The sequence below is a fragment of the Acomys minous genome (genome assembly GCF_964271855.1).
Source record: "Acomys minous genome assembly, chromosome: 13".
NCBI classification, from domain to species: Eukaryota; Metazoa; Chordata; class Mammalia; order Rodentia; family Muridae; genus Acomys; species Acomys minous.
Genome location: NC_140495.1, coordinates 78,512,641 through 78,530,415, shown reverse-complemented (window position 1 = coordinate 78,530,415; position 17,775 = coordinate 78,512,641). Strand labels below are relative to the sequence as shown.

The following is a 17,775-nucleotide window of genomic DNA, read 5'->3' as shown; positions in this document are numbered from 1 at the left end:
TCAAGACAGTGGTGTCCAAAACACATGTCAAATAAACAAAGAATGGTCTCCTCAAAGTGTAATGGTGTAAAAATGGTACATTCTCATGCAATATAATGAAGTCAAATTCTTATTTCTCATAGGTACAAAAAATCACCTATACATGAATTCAAACTCTTATTACAAGAGCTGAAACTTTGAAAATACTAGAGGGAAAGATAGCAAAAACATTTCACATTGACATAGGCAAAAATTTCCCAAGTTGATGTTCAGAGCTCAGGGAAGGATAGCAAGAACTCATAAACGACAGACTGCCAGCACAGCAAATGGAACAGAGACAGAAAACAGCCTACTCAATGCTGTAAAAATGTACTAGTTGTTCATCGAGGGAGGATTAATAATATCTAGACTATAATAACTCAAAAACATTACTAGTAAAACTAGCCAAACCCATAAGTAAACATGTTAACAGAACTGTCCAGCTATTTGTCAAAGAAGGACAGATGACTAGAAATGTCCATCATTCTTAGTCATCAGTGAGATGCAAATCAAAACTACACCCCACTCAAAATGGCTATCATCAAATAAATGAAAATAAAAAATTACTATTTAGGCTATAGGGAAATAAACCTGAAAATTATTTTGAAAAAAGGAAAAATAGTCCAGGGACCAAGGAGTTAATGCTGAGGTCACACAAAATATTAAAAAAGGACATCCTTATAATCCAACAATATCTCGCCGATGCATATACCTGAAGGAACCCAAGCCAGCCTCCTATAGAGATAGCACATATCTGTGTTTACAGAGGTATTATTTACATCCAGATATGGTATCAGTTCAGGTGTTCATCCACTGATGACTAGATATGGGGTATGTGTACAATGGAATATTGACTAGCCGTAAAGACTAGTGTGCATTTGTAAAAAAGTGGGTGGAAGCTGAGGTCACCCTATTTATCAAAATAAGGCTGGTTTTCAGCACACCTTCTCTCACACATGAAACCAGGAGGAAAGATAACTAAATATGGCAAAAAAAAAAAATAGGGGATGATAGGCCAGGGGGAGACTTTTAGTAGAGGTAAATATAATGCAGATGGATAAGGTCAAAGTATGTCTTATGGATGCATAAAATTGTAAGGGCCCATACTCCCTACAATTAATATATAGAGAAATTTTATTTGAAAAAAAAAGTTGAAGAGGTAGAATTTCCATTGACGAGTCTAAAATGTTACTAGCAATTATGATAAGAAATCTATATTCAAATCTTAGCCTGACTAAATTCTTCTCTGAGGTTCACTTATCCCTTTACCACTTGCTTGTTCCAGGGAGATGATTGGCATAGATTGGTTCAGGCTGCTCTGTGGCTGTCACTCACAAACTTATGAAACTCCCTAGGAATGACTGAGTTATAGTTTGTGTGTGACAATTATCCCCAGGCAGCATGACTCAGACCTGAAATAAACACATCCATATCTCTTGCCTGTTACAAGTGCTTCAACGGCACACATTTGGATTCTGGGAACACAGCAGAGTTTTGGACCAACTAATGGCATTGAGGCTTTGGTGGAGGTGAGGCTTCCTGCTGATTATGCATTCAAATCAGGGTTTCAGGGGAAAGCCTGGACTGTGAAACATTATTCCATAGCTTGCTCAAAGGATGAATATTAAACTGCACAATTTAAGGCCATATCTCAAGGATTAGTTCCCTTCTCTTCCAAAACTTAAGTTCATTACCATAAACTATGAATGAATTGAACATCGGGGAAATAACCTGCTATAAACTGCTTCCTTTAAATGGAACATGCCACAGAGTCAAAATCCAAATCCAAATTTTCTTGCATAATTCTAAGCCTGAGCAAAAAAAAAAAAAATGAAATTCCTTAACATTTATTATAAACTGAAATTGGTTAGTAATACAAAATAGAACTGCATTCTTGGGAGTTCACACATGCTTCATTGCAGACTGGAAATGGTTCCTTCATTTTCCATTCTGATCAATGCTAAAATAAAAGTAAAGAAGTATTATGACCTTGAAAATACCAGGTTTCAGCTTCATACATTTTTAGCACAGAAATATAAATAACCAGTGTTTCAATGTTAAAAGGAGATTAAACGGTGTTACCCTGTAATGGGTGCAGTGTTTCTCCTAGACACCATGAGCTATGCATGAAAGAGCCCAGAGCCAAGGATGGGTTGCCTCTTCTGCAGTGTTGGTCAGTGGAATCACATAGAGGCTCCCCAGACAGTACAGGCTGTAGGCATTGCACTTGTTTATCCTCTGGAATTTGATGGCCTGACCTTATTGCTGAAGATACCACAGTGTTGGATAATAGAACAGTCAGAAACCAATCTGGTAAGAAGCTTCGTCCTTACGGGCTGCCTTTTGCAACTCTTGATGTTCTCTCTATGCTTCTAGGGGAGAAAAGTCTTCAATAATCTTTTTTTTAGACTTTTTTTTCCTTTATTAATTTATTCTTGTTATATCTCAATGGTTATCCCATCCCTTGTATCCTCCCATTCTTCCCTCCCTCCCATTTTCCCCTTATTCCCCTGCCCTATGACTGTTCCTGAGGGGGATTACCTCCCCCTGTATATGCTCATAGGGTATCAAGTCTCTTCTTGGTAACCTGCTGTCCTTCCTCTGAGTGCCACCAGGTCTCCCCCTCCAGGGGACATGGTCAAAGGTGAGGCACCAGAGTATGTGAGAAAGTCATATCCCACTCTCCACTCTACTGTGGAGAATGTTCTGTCCACTGGCTTCGATAATCTTAACAGCTGTGAGTCCTGCAAGCTACAACAACAGGCCTAGCAAGATAGGAAAACTCGTGTAATAGCACAAATGCTACAATACTGCCCTATCATTTTCTGACTGAGTTTGAATCCTGTTACATGGCCTGGAACCTATGTCTAGAACCATAAATTGGGCCAAAACCTGTAACTGGCTAGCCCCTCAGCCCTAAGCCATAAGGAAAAACTTCATATTATTATTCTGCTATGTGGATACTTTATTAAATTCTATCCTCAGTTCTTATCTTCCTACCCTGTGATTAGTGCATCTCTCAGCTGAAGAACTCCTTTTTGTGGTAGATGGAGAGTAATGCAGAGACCTATAACTAGTAAATGTGCAGAGAACAAGAGACTGGGATGCTCGTCTCTACCCAGAACACTTACATCCCACTCTTTCCATCTAAGTAACAGGAATCATCACAGAAGACGGGACACGAGCATTGTAAGAACCAGAAGTAGTGAATAATTGTGGTAAAACATTCGGTCATGACAAGGCTCACATGACTCACAGCACCCATGACTCCATGCACAAGACCTGTGGGAAATCAAGACAACCAAAATGCTTAGAGGGACCTGGTAAAAGCTCATGAAATCCCATCCCTAGGTGAGCAGCTAGTGACAACTTCCCCCCAAGAATGTGGGCTCTGAAAGGCAGGTTCAATGCCATTCTTACATCCAAGAACATGGAGGTATTAAGTAGACTCAAGGGGGTTAAAAATGCAGCCAAACATGAAGATCTCAGAATAAAGTCATTAATTGCAGGGGAAGGAATGGGGTTTGGGTTTGGTCAAACATTATACGCATGCAATCAATTCTCAAACAATAAAAAGGATGCATGCACCAATCTTGATGTTTGTGTTTGCTGACTTCTCTGACAGCATATAGAGAGAATGACCAAGCTTTCTCTTGGGGGCCTCAGAATGTGTCACCTGCAGGGATCTGAAAGCAGCTACTGTCATGAGCAGCACCTTCTTGCTCTTTGAACAGTGTCTGCTGTAAAGTATGCTTCTATTCTATTGAATCATGGATATAGTCCAGGGAACATTCTCCGATGCCCTTTCCCCAGCCATCATTCTAGACGTTACCTAAGGTTTCATTATGTCATTTTTGAGGCAGTACCCAGTTACTGCTATTGACATGCCATGACACCCCTGACTTGGCTCCTAGAAATCACAAAATGTGTCTTCCCTGCCGTATTTGACTAGAGGAGTTCTATGGAATTGATTTACTTTTTCACTGATGCAGGCTTTTAAAAAAAAATCTATGGGTTCATCATCATTCTGACAGAAGACAGTGGTACTCCTCAGGGGCAACAGAGTGTGGGAGGTGAAGAAACGGGACCCTGAAGGGTGCCAGTGAGAGGCAGAGTGGGAAGCTACCAGAGAAGTCTTTGTCCAGGGTGCAATCTCAGGAAGAGCTATGTCAGGAGAGCATCCAAAGCGAGGAAGGGGTTGGATCTTATTAGCCTCGAGTTGCAGTAAGCACATTCAAATGAGGAAGTCAACTAAGCTAAGCTAGTGACTACACAAAAATGGAGGTAAGAGAGAATAATGGCAGAAAATCAAACTACAAACAATCAGTAAATGCTGACAGCAAAGGTCATGTCAGAAAATGGTATCCTCATGGGCAGGAAACAGTACAATGTGAGGAACGCAGGCCAGGGCCACAAGGCCTATGGTTTTTTTCCCCTTGTAAGGATGCTAAGACCACTACTTTTGGCTCTGTGTGATACTGCCTGGACACAGCAGCGCATGGGCCATTTGACTCTACCCCACACAGAACCTACCATTTTTCTTTAATTTCTCAAGACTATTCAAACAATCAAAGATGATTTTTCTCACTCAGTTCTTTAAAAACGCACAGTACAAATCTTTTGAAACCTTCAAGCCATCTGTGACACAAAGGTAAAAACATTAAACATGGGGACTGTGTCCTAAGTCATATCAAACTATGCATTTTGTGTTATTGCACATTATATTTTTTAAAACTGCTGGCATATTTTGATTAGTCTGTCAAGCCCTTGGTCTTCCTGTGCCACCTTCATGAAGGCATGCCTCTCACTTTATTCAGAATCAGTCCACTGCCTTCCAACATCTCCTCCTCCCCATTTCTGCTGGCTGCTGCCCTCTTCCCAATGCACTCTCTTCTATTTTCACATCCTCTATATTTCTAATGCATGTTCTATTTAGTTTACAAAATGATGTGCTTCATTATGACATTTTCATACACTTAGATATTCAATATTCCTTGCCCAATCCCACCCCCTCTTTTCCTTACGACCGCCCCTTCCTTACCTCCAACAGGGATCACTCTCGTATCAGATTATACGCATGTATGTAGATTCATAGATTGACAGGTAAGCTCAGCACATGAGAGAAAATAGATATTTGTCCTATTCACCACCTCCCTTTCTCTCTTGTTCCTCTGTCTTACCTTCCTTAAAGCCTCTCCCCTTACCTACCTTCATGTTATCCCTTCTATTTTCATCTCTCTCCTTACTGAAAAAGTCATAAAATACGTATCATTTATCTATCTATCTACCCATCATATACTTATAACCTGTCACCAATGAGCTACTCTCCTGAAAAATTAACTGTGTAGCTTTTCACAACCTAAGGACAAAAATCATGCAAAGTTTCAATATTTGTCAGATAATCCTGGAGTCATTTAATAAACATCGAGATGACTGTACAGTGTGGAGACGTCACCCTTCTTTACATAGTACTAATACTTTTTAAAAAAAGAGTTTCTGGGATATTAGACAGTAGCTACAAGAGTGACTCAAACACAGTGGTAAGACAGGAGTGTAAGAAGTGAGCAATATAGAACATGCATTCATTAAGGAAATGCATTCATGTGTTTTGAGAAAAATAAAATTGACATGTCGGAAGTCTACACATAAAGCACACTATGTTTATAGATACTTCTGTGAATTTCAATATTACATGCAGAGTCTATAGCTTCAATGTGTACTTTTCAAAGATCTCAATCTCTACTTCAACATAACTGAGCCAAGAGGTAAAGGGTAGTTTTACAATTGTATTCATGAAACCTGCCATTGGTCCCCTTTACTGATGGTGCATTGGAAACAGGCACAGGTGTATTCAATTCAATGTTTGATTTTTTTCCCCCCTTATACTGTTTCTTCCATGGCTCTCTTTACTCTCTCTAATTTGACTTGAAGATTTTTTCAGACATAAAGAAACTTTGCTGGAGACCAGCCATAGCTAAGACATTACCAAGTTACAAAGACACATGTGGGAATAAATGTTTCTTTACTGAGAAGACTTGACAGTAAGAAATGCATCGTCCTGACTTAACCTCACTGTCTCTCTCTACCTCGCATGCCAACCCTTAATATATTAATGTTCAGTCTCAGTCTCTCGATCCCCCTCTCACTCCCTCTCTCTTCCCAACCCCTGTCTCTCCCTCTCCTTTCCTTTTCCTGTCGGAACTTGTCAAATAATGACCTTATTTTATATTCTTACTTCTTTTTCATAACTTAGCCTCATATTTTACAGAAAATTGTTTTAAAATTAGCTTTTTAAATATTAATTAACACAGTCCTCAACTTTTATTATTCATCATAATATATGTTATATTAGGAAGGGTGTTTAATATTCTGGAGAATCCCATCTTTTTCACATGCATAATTAGAAAATGAATGCTATAACTCTAATATAGATCTAATAAGTATATCTTGAATGATTGAAAGAATTAATTGAAACTTACCTTCTGAAGGATGATGCACAGGCTATGATAGCTCTTTTGTAAAAGGTCAACGAATGTTCAATATACTGTACTTAGTAAAAATGGGTGATTGAGTAATAAAACCATAATACAACAGTCAATGATGAGTTGAAAGTGATTCCTGAGTTAACCTTTTAACTTAATTTTAAATAAGAAATTTGATTAGGTAACATAATTGATTAGGTAGGCACGAGAGTCAAGTCAATTTTCCACTAGAATTATTTTATCCTTATAGGCAGACTCTGTGATGAGATTAGAGCACCAGTGAGGGGACAATGGCATCAGCGGTTTTGATATCTTCTGGGTGCCTGTGGTGACTTGCATGGTGGCAAGCTCTGCAGAAATCCTGTAAGATGAATGATGCTGCAGGGACACATATTCTAGCCTTGTTAGTTTACATGAGCAAGGACACCCCCAGGACAGGTTTACTTGTGGTAGTCTGCAAATAATTAATGCTTAGACATTTCTACATAATTGAATAAAAGACTGACTGAGGGAGACAACACCATGTCATCTTGCTCCATATATAACAAGGAAGGAGAGTTTCATGCAGCAAATAATTACAAAATGTGTTCAGAGGTGATGCTCACTGTGGAACAAGAAAAGGTTGACAAGGTTAGGGTTACAATGTGTGACAGAGCAGGGACCTATGGAGTCTTCTGAGTCAAGTGAGAGTGCATTTTTCTGAGCAAAATGGAGAAGCACTGGCGATGTTCTGCGTGGTTTGAAGTTAACATTCTGAGAGACTAAGGAAAATAATGGTACAAAATGACCCATATATTTTTCTTTTTCTTTTTAGTTTGATATCTTTACATCCAGACTGTAGCACCCTCCCTTGTCACCTCCCAGTCCCGCACTCCCTCCTTCCCTCTACCTCTCCCTGCTTAGTCCTCAGAAAATGGGGAGCCCTCCTCCCCAATATCTGACCTTAGCCTATCAAGTCTTATCTGGGCTACTGCACCCTCTTCTGTGGCCTGGAAAGGCTGCCCTGCCTGGGCAAAGTGATCAACCAGTGGGCACCAGAGTCCATGTCAGAGGTAGACCCTACTCCCCATATTATGGGACCCACAAGATTGTGCTGCCTCTATACTACATCTGGGGGAAAGGTCTAGGTCCACACCATGCATGGGCCTTGGTTGGGGCATCAGTCTCTGCGTTACCCACTTCCCCATCCATATTTGTTGACTCCATTGGTGGTCTTGTAGAGCTCCTGTCACTCCAGTTCCTTCTATCTCCCAGTTCTTCAAAAAAATCTCCACGTGATCCATCCTGAAGATTGGCTGGGAATTTCAGCATCTGTTTTGATCCCCTGATGGGTGGAATCTTTCCGATAACCTCTATGGTAGGCTCACTCCTGTTTCCTACCTTCAGCTGCTTCAGGTGTCTATTCTATCTGCCCTTCTGAATGAGAATTAAGCATCCTCCCTAGAGTCCTCCTTGTTATTTAGCTTCTTTAGGTCTGTGTATTGTAGTGTGGTTATCCTGTATTACATGGTTAATATCCTCTTATAAGTGAGTATAAACCATGTATGTCAAAGGAAAAAATCACCAGGATGATATCTCAATCCTGAACATCTATGCCCCAAATGCAGGAGCACCCACATTCGTAAATGAAATATTACTAAAGCTTAAAACATACATCAAACCCCACACATTAATAGTGGGAGACTTCAACATCCCACTCTCTCCAATAGACAGATCACCGAGACAGAAACTAAATGGAAAAATAATGAAATTAATAGACAGTATGAACCAAATGTACCTAACAGATATCTACAGACCTTTTTACAGAAACACAAAAGAATATACCTTCTTATCAGCACCACATGGAACCTTCTCCAAAATTGACCATATACTTAGTCACAAAGCAAACCTCAACAGATACAAGAAGATAGATTGAAATAACCTCTTGCATCTAATCAGACCACCATAGACTAAAGCTGGAATCCAACAACAACAGAAACAACACACAGCCTAAAAACTCATGAAAATCGAACAATTCCCTACTCAATGACCTCTGGGTCAGGGAAGAAATTAAAGACTTTCCAGAATTCAATGAAAATGAAGACACAACATACCCAAACTTATGGGACACAATGAAAGCAATGCTAAGAGGAAATCTCATAGCACTCAGAACTTTCATAGTGAAATTGGAGAGATCCCGCACTAGCAACTTATCAGCACACCTGAAAGGTCTAGAACAAAAAGGAGCAGACACACCCAAGAGGAGTAGATGGCTGGAAATAATGACACATATCTTACAGATTGAGCTTTCACATCTGCTAACAAGAGATTGAAAAGGCTACTCTAGAAATGAGAACAGCCAAAAGCCTACTGATATTAGAAACTTAAGTGAAATTGATGATAGAGGACATGGAATTAAAACAGCTGGTCCTGCTTTTCCAACTCATTAAAATCTATGAAGTTGCTCTTGAAAATTGCACTTATCCATGTCTATAATTCAGTAGAAATAAATGAATTTAAATGGTATGAGACTGTCCTGATTGGGTTTTATGATACTGTCCTTCAATATAGATGAAATGTTATCTTTTAAACAATAATTTTCCCATACTCCCCAGGCATCTGGATTAAATTAAGTAGAAAAGAGAGTAACAAGTCTTACAATAAGGGTTGTCTTACCGCTGTTTACTTATCATTATTGAAACATTACCTTCAATTCTTCATTAATCTTAACGGTATTGTCTACTAGTCCTTGACTTAACCTGAAATATTTACTCAAACATCTTACTTAAAGGAAAGCTCTAGTGGTAATAATCTCCCTCTCTATTTGTTTACCAGAAGCTGCCTTCATTTCTCCACCATTTTTGAGGACAAGTTTATTATTATAAGCAGTAATAGGATGCTTGATTGACACTGTTTATTGTCTGGTTGGTTGGTTGGTTTGGTTTTGGTGTGTTTCCTTTTAAGACTTTGAAGATAGAAGGCCACAATATCGTAGAATTTACGATGTCAGATGAGAAATCTACAGGGAGTCTTATTGGATATCCTTGTATTCAACAATTTGCTTCTCCTTTATTCCTGAGTATTAGCCTGTCTGTCTTGTTAAAATATATTTAACAAGTCTGTAAGTGAGATTCTTTGGGCTTACCTTCCCTGTTGTTTTAATTTCTTTTTAGACACCTATTTTCTATCTTTTGTCAAACTGTGGAAGTTTTCGATTATTATCTCATCAGATTTGCTCTGGACTTGCTCCTCTTCCCTGGGGTTGTAATGTGGCCTCTCCTGCTTTGTGCTGTGCCATAGGACCCTTAGGTTCGCCTCACTTTTCCTGGGCTCCTTGGAAGCAGTATTTCTATACTCCTATCCTCATATTTGTTGATTGTTTCTTCTGTTACCATATTTGTTTGAATTATTCTTAAAATTTCAAAAAGGTGTTATTCATTTCTTCTGTAGAATTCCAATTTGGGTTTTGCTTAGTGTCTTTAGGGATACCTCCAATTATTCACACACTCTCCCCACCCCCCATGTCTCGCTTTAGTTCTCCAAGTAACTTCAAGGCAGCTATTTCAAATCTTTTACTTAGCGGATCAGCCACCAGCTAATTTCCAGAAGCACTTTACTAGTGATCTTTATATTTTCCTTTGAATGGGCTATTCCTTCTTTTCCTTCACACACACGTGTGCGAACACACACACACACACACACACACACACACACACACACACACACACACACACACAACGTCTTTTTCTTTTTTTTCTTTTTAAAACTTGTCTTGATGGTAACAATGTGAGAATTGTAGAAATCAGATTCTTTATCCTAGGTCTGTATTTCTGTGCTGTGTTTGTTTGCCTGACTGTTTATAATCACAAGCTACTGATGTACGAACCATAACTCCAAGATGTAAAATAAACATACCTCTCAAGTACTTTAGGAATCTTGCTGTTTCTTGGGCCTGCATGTTCACTTTCTAATTTTCTGTTATACAGTTGTTTTTTAATGTTATAGTCTTTAATGGTTTGTTCTCCTCCAAAAAGAGTGAATGAAAATAGGGAAGGTGAATATAACTCATACTCTTAAATATCCTGGAAGTCAGTGTATCTGAAGAAGGAGAGACAAAGATAGACAAACACACAAATACAAAATGGCTGCCTCCCTTTTTGTGTGCATGTTTGGAATCAGGTCTGTAATTTGTATGGCAGAATTTCTTCTGTCCACTTTGACTTGCAAAAGCTGTGCACAAATCACCAAAATCAAATGCTCTGCTTCTTATATGGTTTTCCTTAAGGCTGCTAAAAGCAGAAATGTACTGAAGTTGATAGTCATTTATTATGCAAGCCTTTCCCTGGGAACTGCTATGCCTTACCAGACTACACTTGCATAGGAATTCTGTTGAAATATTCCATTACTGCTGTTTTTTCTAAGAGGATGACACTCTCCTCAGAGTCCTCTATATCCCTACACAATCCTCTGACTCTTGATTGTTTTTGAAGAAAATACTACTCACCTATCTGGTTGGACATATTATAATGAAAAAATGTAATCAGGAGAAGTTTAGTTTGTGGTCTAATGACCAAACTGTGCAGGGAGACAACAATTCAACTGTTACCTGCTATACCTAGATAACCATGTGATGAGATAAATTGGGAAGCTACCCAGAGAGAGAATTCACAAGAGAAGGTCAAGTCAAGCACAAACTCTTTGATGTATAGTGGTGTCTTGCCTACAATATAAGTTAGGGCAATGGTGATACATACTTATGGAAGTCACCACACAGTATCTGACTTGACTTAAGTCCTACTTCATTAGGTAGAACCCATACCCTATATCGCTTGAGTGATGAATAACCAGAGATTAGATATCTCAGGGACCAAGGTTAGAACCAAATACTAATGCTCTAAATATAAATAAATTACTAAATATAAATATATGAAATGTAGAGAGAAAATGATTCCTAATGACATTCTTCCATACTAACACATCAGTGCCTTGTTCAGCCATCATCAGCGAATAGGAACAAATACAGAAATCTTTAACTAGACTATGAACAGAGAGAAGAAACCTTGCAACATCCAGCCCTACATGGGGTGATACTCCAACAAATCTCTAACCCCGATGCTCCAGAAACCCTGTGGATGAGGCGGGAAAAAGACTGTATGATCTAAAGGGAATGGGAAACACTGAGGAGACAAGGCCCACTAAATCAACATGATCAAAGCTCATATGAACTCACAGACACTGAGGCCGAATGCACAGAGCCCGCATGGGTTACACCAGAGCTTCTGTATCATAAGGTACAGCTTCCACTTCAGTGTTGAGTGGGGAGGAACTTAGGAGAGTATAGAGGTTTGGGGAACCACATCAGGATAATAATGTGGGAAATTAACATACTTTTTATAAAAGGGCAAAAAATAAAATGAAATATTTTCTCAAAAATATTGTCAATATACAGTAGTGAGAATGCATAAAACTTCAAAATAAGAAAGCAACAGAATGTAAGAAAAGTTCATCAGAAAAGAGGAATAGATGTTGCACATCTCTAAAATACGTTGGAACTGGGACCAACTCAAACACATAATGCAGATCCCAAGCATACTGGAATAAGTTTATTCATACAAAATTTGAATCTAGGTTGCACATTATTTTCTCAAATGGTACTTAAATTTAGAGGTGACAGGCTAGGAAACTGATATGAATTAAACTGAAATTTTAAAAGCTTGTCAAGTGCACTGTGTATTGCATTGTTTAAAAGAATGACTTCTGGAGGAGGAGCTCATGTTAAGGAGGGGGAATCTTTTCAATGGAAAAAGACAGAAGTTCTTACGAGGTTTAACTACCAAGGAATGATTGCTGTTTCTCCTTGCAAGTGCAATGATATGCACAATGCCTATTTCAAAAATAGTAGACAGCCACTGAAGAGTGATACCACAATTTTTCCTGACCTACACACATACACACACACACACACACAGAGAGAGAGAGAGAGAGAGAGAGAGAGAGAGAGAGAGAGAGAGAGAGAGAGAGAGAATCTTGTCCATGTTTAAAATAAGTTATCTGTTGTTATTGGAAACATACTGACAATAAGAAGTTATTACAGGGAGCCAAATAAACATCTGAAACTCTTATGCCTTCTTCTGGAGAATGCAGCAAAAATACAATCTTATTGCAAGATTCCTAAACACACCTCTATTATTCTTGTCACCAAAATATTAAAAAGTGTCCATTAAATTATTTGATAATATGGCATATTTTCCAATAAATTAAATCATGAAACACAAAATTCTAGGGCTAGATAAGTCATTATTAAAATGCTTCAACAGCATTCTTATAGTTTCTATAATTTAAGATCTTAAACTTCTTTCAATTCCTTGTAGTATTCAACTAAGTCAGCAAATTAGCCTGAAGTTGGAGACTAATTGAAACAAAATCTATCTGAAAAAGGTCATGTAGTAAAGTCATGATAAGGTCATTTCCCCCCAAGAATTTCCACAGTTCTTTATTGACCTTTGTTTGAAAGGACTGTGTCATCAATGCATTAATTAGTGGTGCAGATAGACAGCAGGCATCAAGGGGAGAGAAGAGTCTCTGACAGCCTTGTATAAAGCAGGTCACTGTAGAGAGCACACCCACAAAGGATAAGTCATTTTTAATATACAAGCTCAAATTTATATCCATGTCACTCCTCAGTTTTTCATAGTATCACAACACATAACATTAATTACTTGTGAATGTACATCGACAGCTAAAGTCCAATGATCAAAATGGAATTTTTTCTGATATTCTTTGAGAAGTGCCAATATATACTCAGAGAGAATCGATACTTTGTAATAAAAGTAGTGAGCTTTGAAAAGAATATAGAAAATGATGAGACCGGCTATGTTTTGGAAATACGATTTTATTGGTGTATTATAAAAACCAAATAGGTTACCACTGATAGGTGACTAAACAGCACAGGGTTAGTTAGCATTTTTCACAGTATTTTCTCTTTCGATAAAGAGCTCCAGAGTTTTCTTCTGTGGGATCAATAAATGTAATAGGCACTGGCTGAAAATATTTAAAGGATTAGCAGGCTATTCAGCAATTAGAGTTGTGGGAGTTTTCTGAAGCATGGGTTGTCAAAAGACTATATACTAGCATCATTAGTGTTATCAGCTTTCAGATTCTTCCACATTTAACATGAGTAGCACATACACTTGGGTGTGATCAAACAAATAAAAAAATTAACTGTTAAAAAAAAGAAAACAAAATATGTACTAAAAATCTCCCGAAGTAACAAAGATTTTTTTTCAAAAAAAATTCGAGTTTTCTGGAATTTGTAACATAAATGGCACACATTTTGTGACATTCCAGCATTAGCCCTAACTTAAGCATTCTGATCCCCAAACATCTAAATAAAAAGAATTTCCAAACTTTAGTAGTTTGAACATCTTCAAAATAACTACAAAATCATATTGCACAGAAAAAAAAATTGATGCTACATACTATCCCTGTTTTAATGGTTGTCATTATGAGTCAATTATTAACTCTTAACATTCAGCATTAAACAAGAGACAAACTACAAAAGAGTTCGGATCTTTGAATGCCGTCTCTGTTGCCAGTGACATTTGGTCGGAGGCCACAGAGAGTCTTTCCACTGCCATACTTTCACAAACCCAGACTGCCAAGTGTTATAGCAAAGGACTGTTTCAAGTCATGCCATATTTACTTGTATACTAAGGATAGAACCTTCTATTTGAAAGTGTAATCGGTTAATACAACTGGTAATTCCTTCCCAATAGTCTGCTGCATTGCTCTCATAACTGACTGCTATGCAACAAAACCTTTCATGCACTTTCATACGACAGCCCAATTTGATATTCACAAAAATCAAGTAACATTTATGAGAAAAACGTATTGCTACAGACTATGCATTTCTTATAGCAGATTAAGTCTGGTTTAATGAAATAAAATCAAAACTTAATCCTTAAAAATATCATCTGAAAGTTAAATTTTATAGCTTGTGAATATAATAGTTTTTCCATATTCTAGGTGACTGTAAACAAAGCATTTGACTTAATTATATTTACTACAGTTTATCACAGTAAAAGACAATCAGTAAATGATACCATTCATTTCCGTAATCTTTATTTATTAAGATAATTACATGGTCCTAGCTTCAGATTCACTCACTAGAAAGTCTATTATCGGTTTGATTTATTTGGTATATTTTTAGATTTTTTTATTTATTTGCAAAAATAGAAACCCTTTTTATCCACTGACATGTATTAACATTGCCCATTAAACCATGTCAGTGAATATTATATTATATTATAATCAATCACCTATGGGTACAAACATACTTAGAGATGTATTACACAGAAAACAATACAATAATTAGCTTTTAAATTGACTATAGAAGAAAAGAAGGTAAAACCCATGAGACCAGTAATATATTGTTTTTGTTTTCTGAATATGGAAATTCATCAGTGATTAGCAAATACTGTATTTTCTATTAACCTAAAAACAAAAACATATATGTATATGAACATACTTATATGCATATATATGTATATATACAAACATATATATATGTATATATATCCCCAAAGAAAACATAATAATGTGGTATGCATAATTTGAAAAATTGGTGAGCCACTGCCCTGCTGAATTGTAGTGATTATTTTTAATTTTGGTTTCTTTTTTTTTTTTTTTTAATGCAGAAATGTTATGGGAATATGTTGTTGTTTTAACCTCAGGTGTGGGGATAACAGGCTGCTTCACAGAAGATGGCTATGATTTGCCTCATGCTCCAGCAAGGGTGTGCTTGACCAGATATCGATAGTGTCCATGAACCTTTTAGAGGATACGTGCATGCTAGGGCCCTGAGAGGTGGGCTGCTGTTGGTGGCTGGCTGATGGCTGCATGCTGCTGCTTGAGGCTTGTCAAGTAGCCGTGTGCAAAGCAAAGAAAAGAAGTTAGATATCCTGACGGCAAAGACCAAGCCTACTCCAAGGAACTCGACGTCCCTAATGGGCAGGAAGTACTCTAACCATAAGGTCTCCCCCTTTTCCCTCTACCCTTTTTTCTCTCCAATCTAGTGTTAAGGGGGTTAATAAGGGTAGAGGATGTTGGAAGGGAGAAAAAGGAACCCATAAAGTGGCAAACGCTGGCTACACTGAGTAAACGATTAAAACACGGAGTTACTCTTTCTCTATCCAAAATAAAAACGCACTGGCCTTCAGCTGGAAACACTTGTATTTACAGTGTTCCTTCCCATATCAGCACCATGTATTTGCATCTGGTCACACAGCAAAGCCTTACATGTTTTAGCTCATATGAGGCAACAAAGAAAGCACCAAGACTTCATGGTTTCTGTCCCAACCCACTGAGAACAAAGTACACACACTGCATGCAGTACCTTTGGGTATTGTTTAACAGGAATCAATACTCTTTCGGAAAGCTTTATGTTTTTGTTGCTGATGACATCGAGATATTTCTTTTCCTCGTCTTCCTTTTTTCCATCTGCACCTTGAAATTTCTCAATTTCTGAAAAAGAATCACAAAATAAAGGCACATGAAAAATAAGCCACCATAATATAATGACTGTTCCTACTACTCCACATAAAGTTAGAATTTTAACAGAAATTTTGACAGAGACTGAACCTTCAACTTGCAAAAAGGTATCTGAATACTGCAGCAAGGCGATCTCTGCCAACAGATACTAAAAGAGGATAATGAAACTTGACTGCAATTGCTGTGAACAACAACAACAAAAATGCATTTAGCTACCTATGAATCTTCAAATGAAATACAAAGAAAAGGTCCTTTGAATATTTTAAACATGTCAACAAACAGCTTAACTTGGAACAGGGGCTAGAGCAAAGCATATTGTAAGTTTATAATTTTTATTTTACTTAGAATTATTACTAAGAAAAGAAAATATTTGAAATAGTAATTATCCAGTTTTCTAATGTACAGCAAAAATAAAATAAATGTTTATTATATTGTAAACAGTCTTGAAATCAACCCTAAAAGGATCATACCAAATATAAGATTGTAATTAGTAAATGTTGAGAAAGACCATTATTTTTCCCATTAAGAATGTTCCAAAGTTGGTATTCGAAATATAATTATACTATTTATTCATCTTACATTTTAATATTTTAATTAAAAATATGATTATCTACTATGTCTACCAGAGATTAAATTGAAAACAGAAAGAGGCCTGGTTTCGGAGACTATGTGTTCTAGTGAGGAAAACAATCAGAATATACATGCTTATGTTAGTGAGAAAACACAGCCCACCAAGCTACTAAACATGAAGTGGGAGAAGAGTCAGGATATAGTTTGTGCTTTCGATTTGTTACAGTGATGTCAACTCAGGTCCTGAATAGCAAGGAAGAGCAAGCCAAGAGGAGACAGCCCAGATAGACTGGCAGCTGAGTGAATAGCAATTTCGGTGGTTGATGAACACAGAACATAGAAAAGAGTTTGGTAGGAAGATGCAGGATGGGTAACTGAAGGTCCTGTAGGACAGGAGAGATTTCTGGCCTCCTTTTGTGATGGTAATTAGAAGCCTTTGGACAGTCTTGAGGAGGAAGGAGGAAGGCAGCCACATTAACTTTTCCTTTATAAAGATAATATGCAAAACCAGTCACAGCATAGGACAAACTAAAAGGAAAAGCAGTGTAAAGTTTTGCTTCTTATCTATCTATCTATTTATCTATCTATCTATCTATCTATCTATCTATCTAATCTATCTATTTATCTATCTATCTATCCATCTATCTACCTATCTACCTATCTATCTATATGATAATCTTGGCCTTCAAGTCATTGCTTAATTCCCCTTCGTCTGGAACTCCTGATCCTACAGTGGTGAGGTTACAGGCATACCCCACGGGAAGCTCACTGGTTTACATTCATCTAGCTGAGAAGTGATGCTGAGCTGGACCAATGAGGCAGAAATGAGATGCTGAGGAGACGGGGACGTGGGAGCTGGAGCCAGTCATTCTACACACCTGATCATGAAAAAGAGATGTATTAGAGACATAGAAACGCTGCTCTCACTATTCTTCGCAGTTATTATCACAATATCATCTGTAAATAATTATTGTCTTTTCCTTTGCCAATTTTACTGTCCCAGAGCACCAAGTGGTGCAGTTATGAATGGGAAATGGTTCTTATTTTGTTACAGATGCACCGAAACTCATAGTTTTGTGTGGGAAGGAAAGGAGATGATGACCAGTCAGATGAGCACTGAGGTACATTTTAATGCGCACGCGGTTTTAAAACAATCATGTTTAACAGCTGGCTACGC

The 17,775-nt window shown here is 37.7% G+C and overlaps 1 protein-coding gene across 7 annotated transcripts in view; it reads right to left on the bottom strand.

The window, feature by feature from the left end:
• The window catches only part of KHDRBS2 (KH RNA binding domain containing, signal transduction associated 2), a 487,677-nt gene that overhangs the window by 393,408 nt on the left and 76,494 nt on the right, over positions 1–17,775 (bottom strand). For all 7 annotated transcript variants that reach the window (XR_014774012.1, XR_014774013.1, XR_014774014.1 and 4 more), the window contains one exon: positions 15,874–16,001. Coding sequence is in view for 1 of the 7 variants with exons in the window: in XM_084754861.1 (XP_084610987.1) it covers positions 15,874–16,001 (128 nt within the window). In the remaining 6 variants the exon portion in view is untranslated. The remainder of the gene's footprint in view (positions 1–15,873; positions 16,002–17,775) is intronic.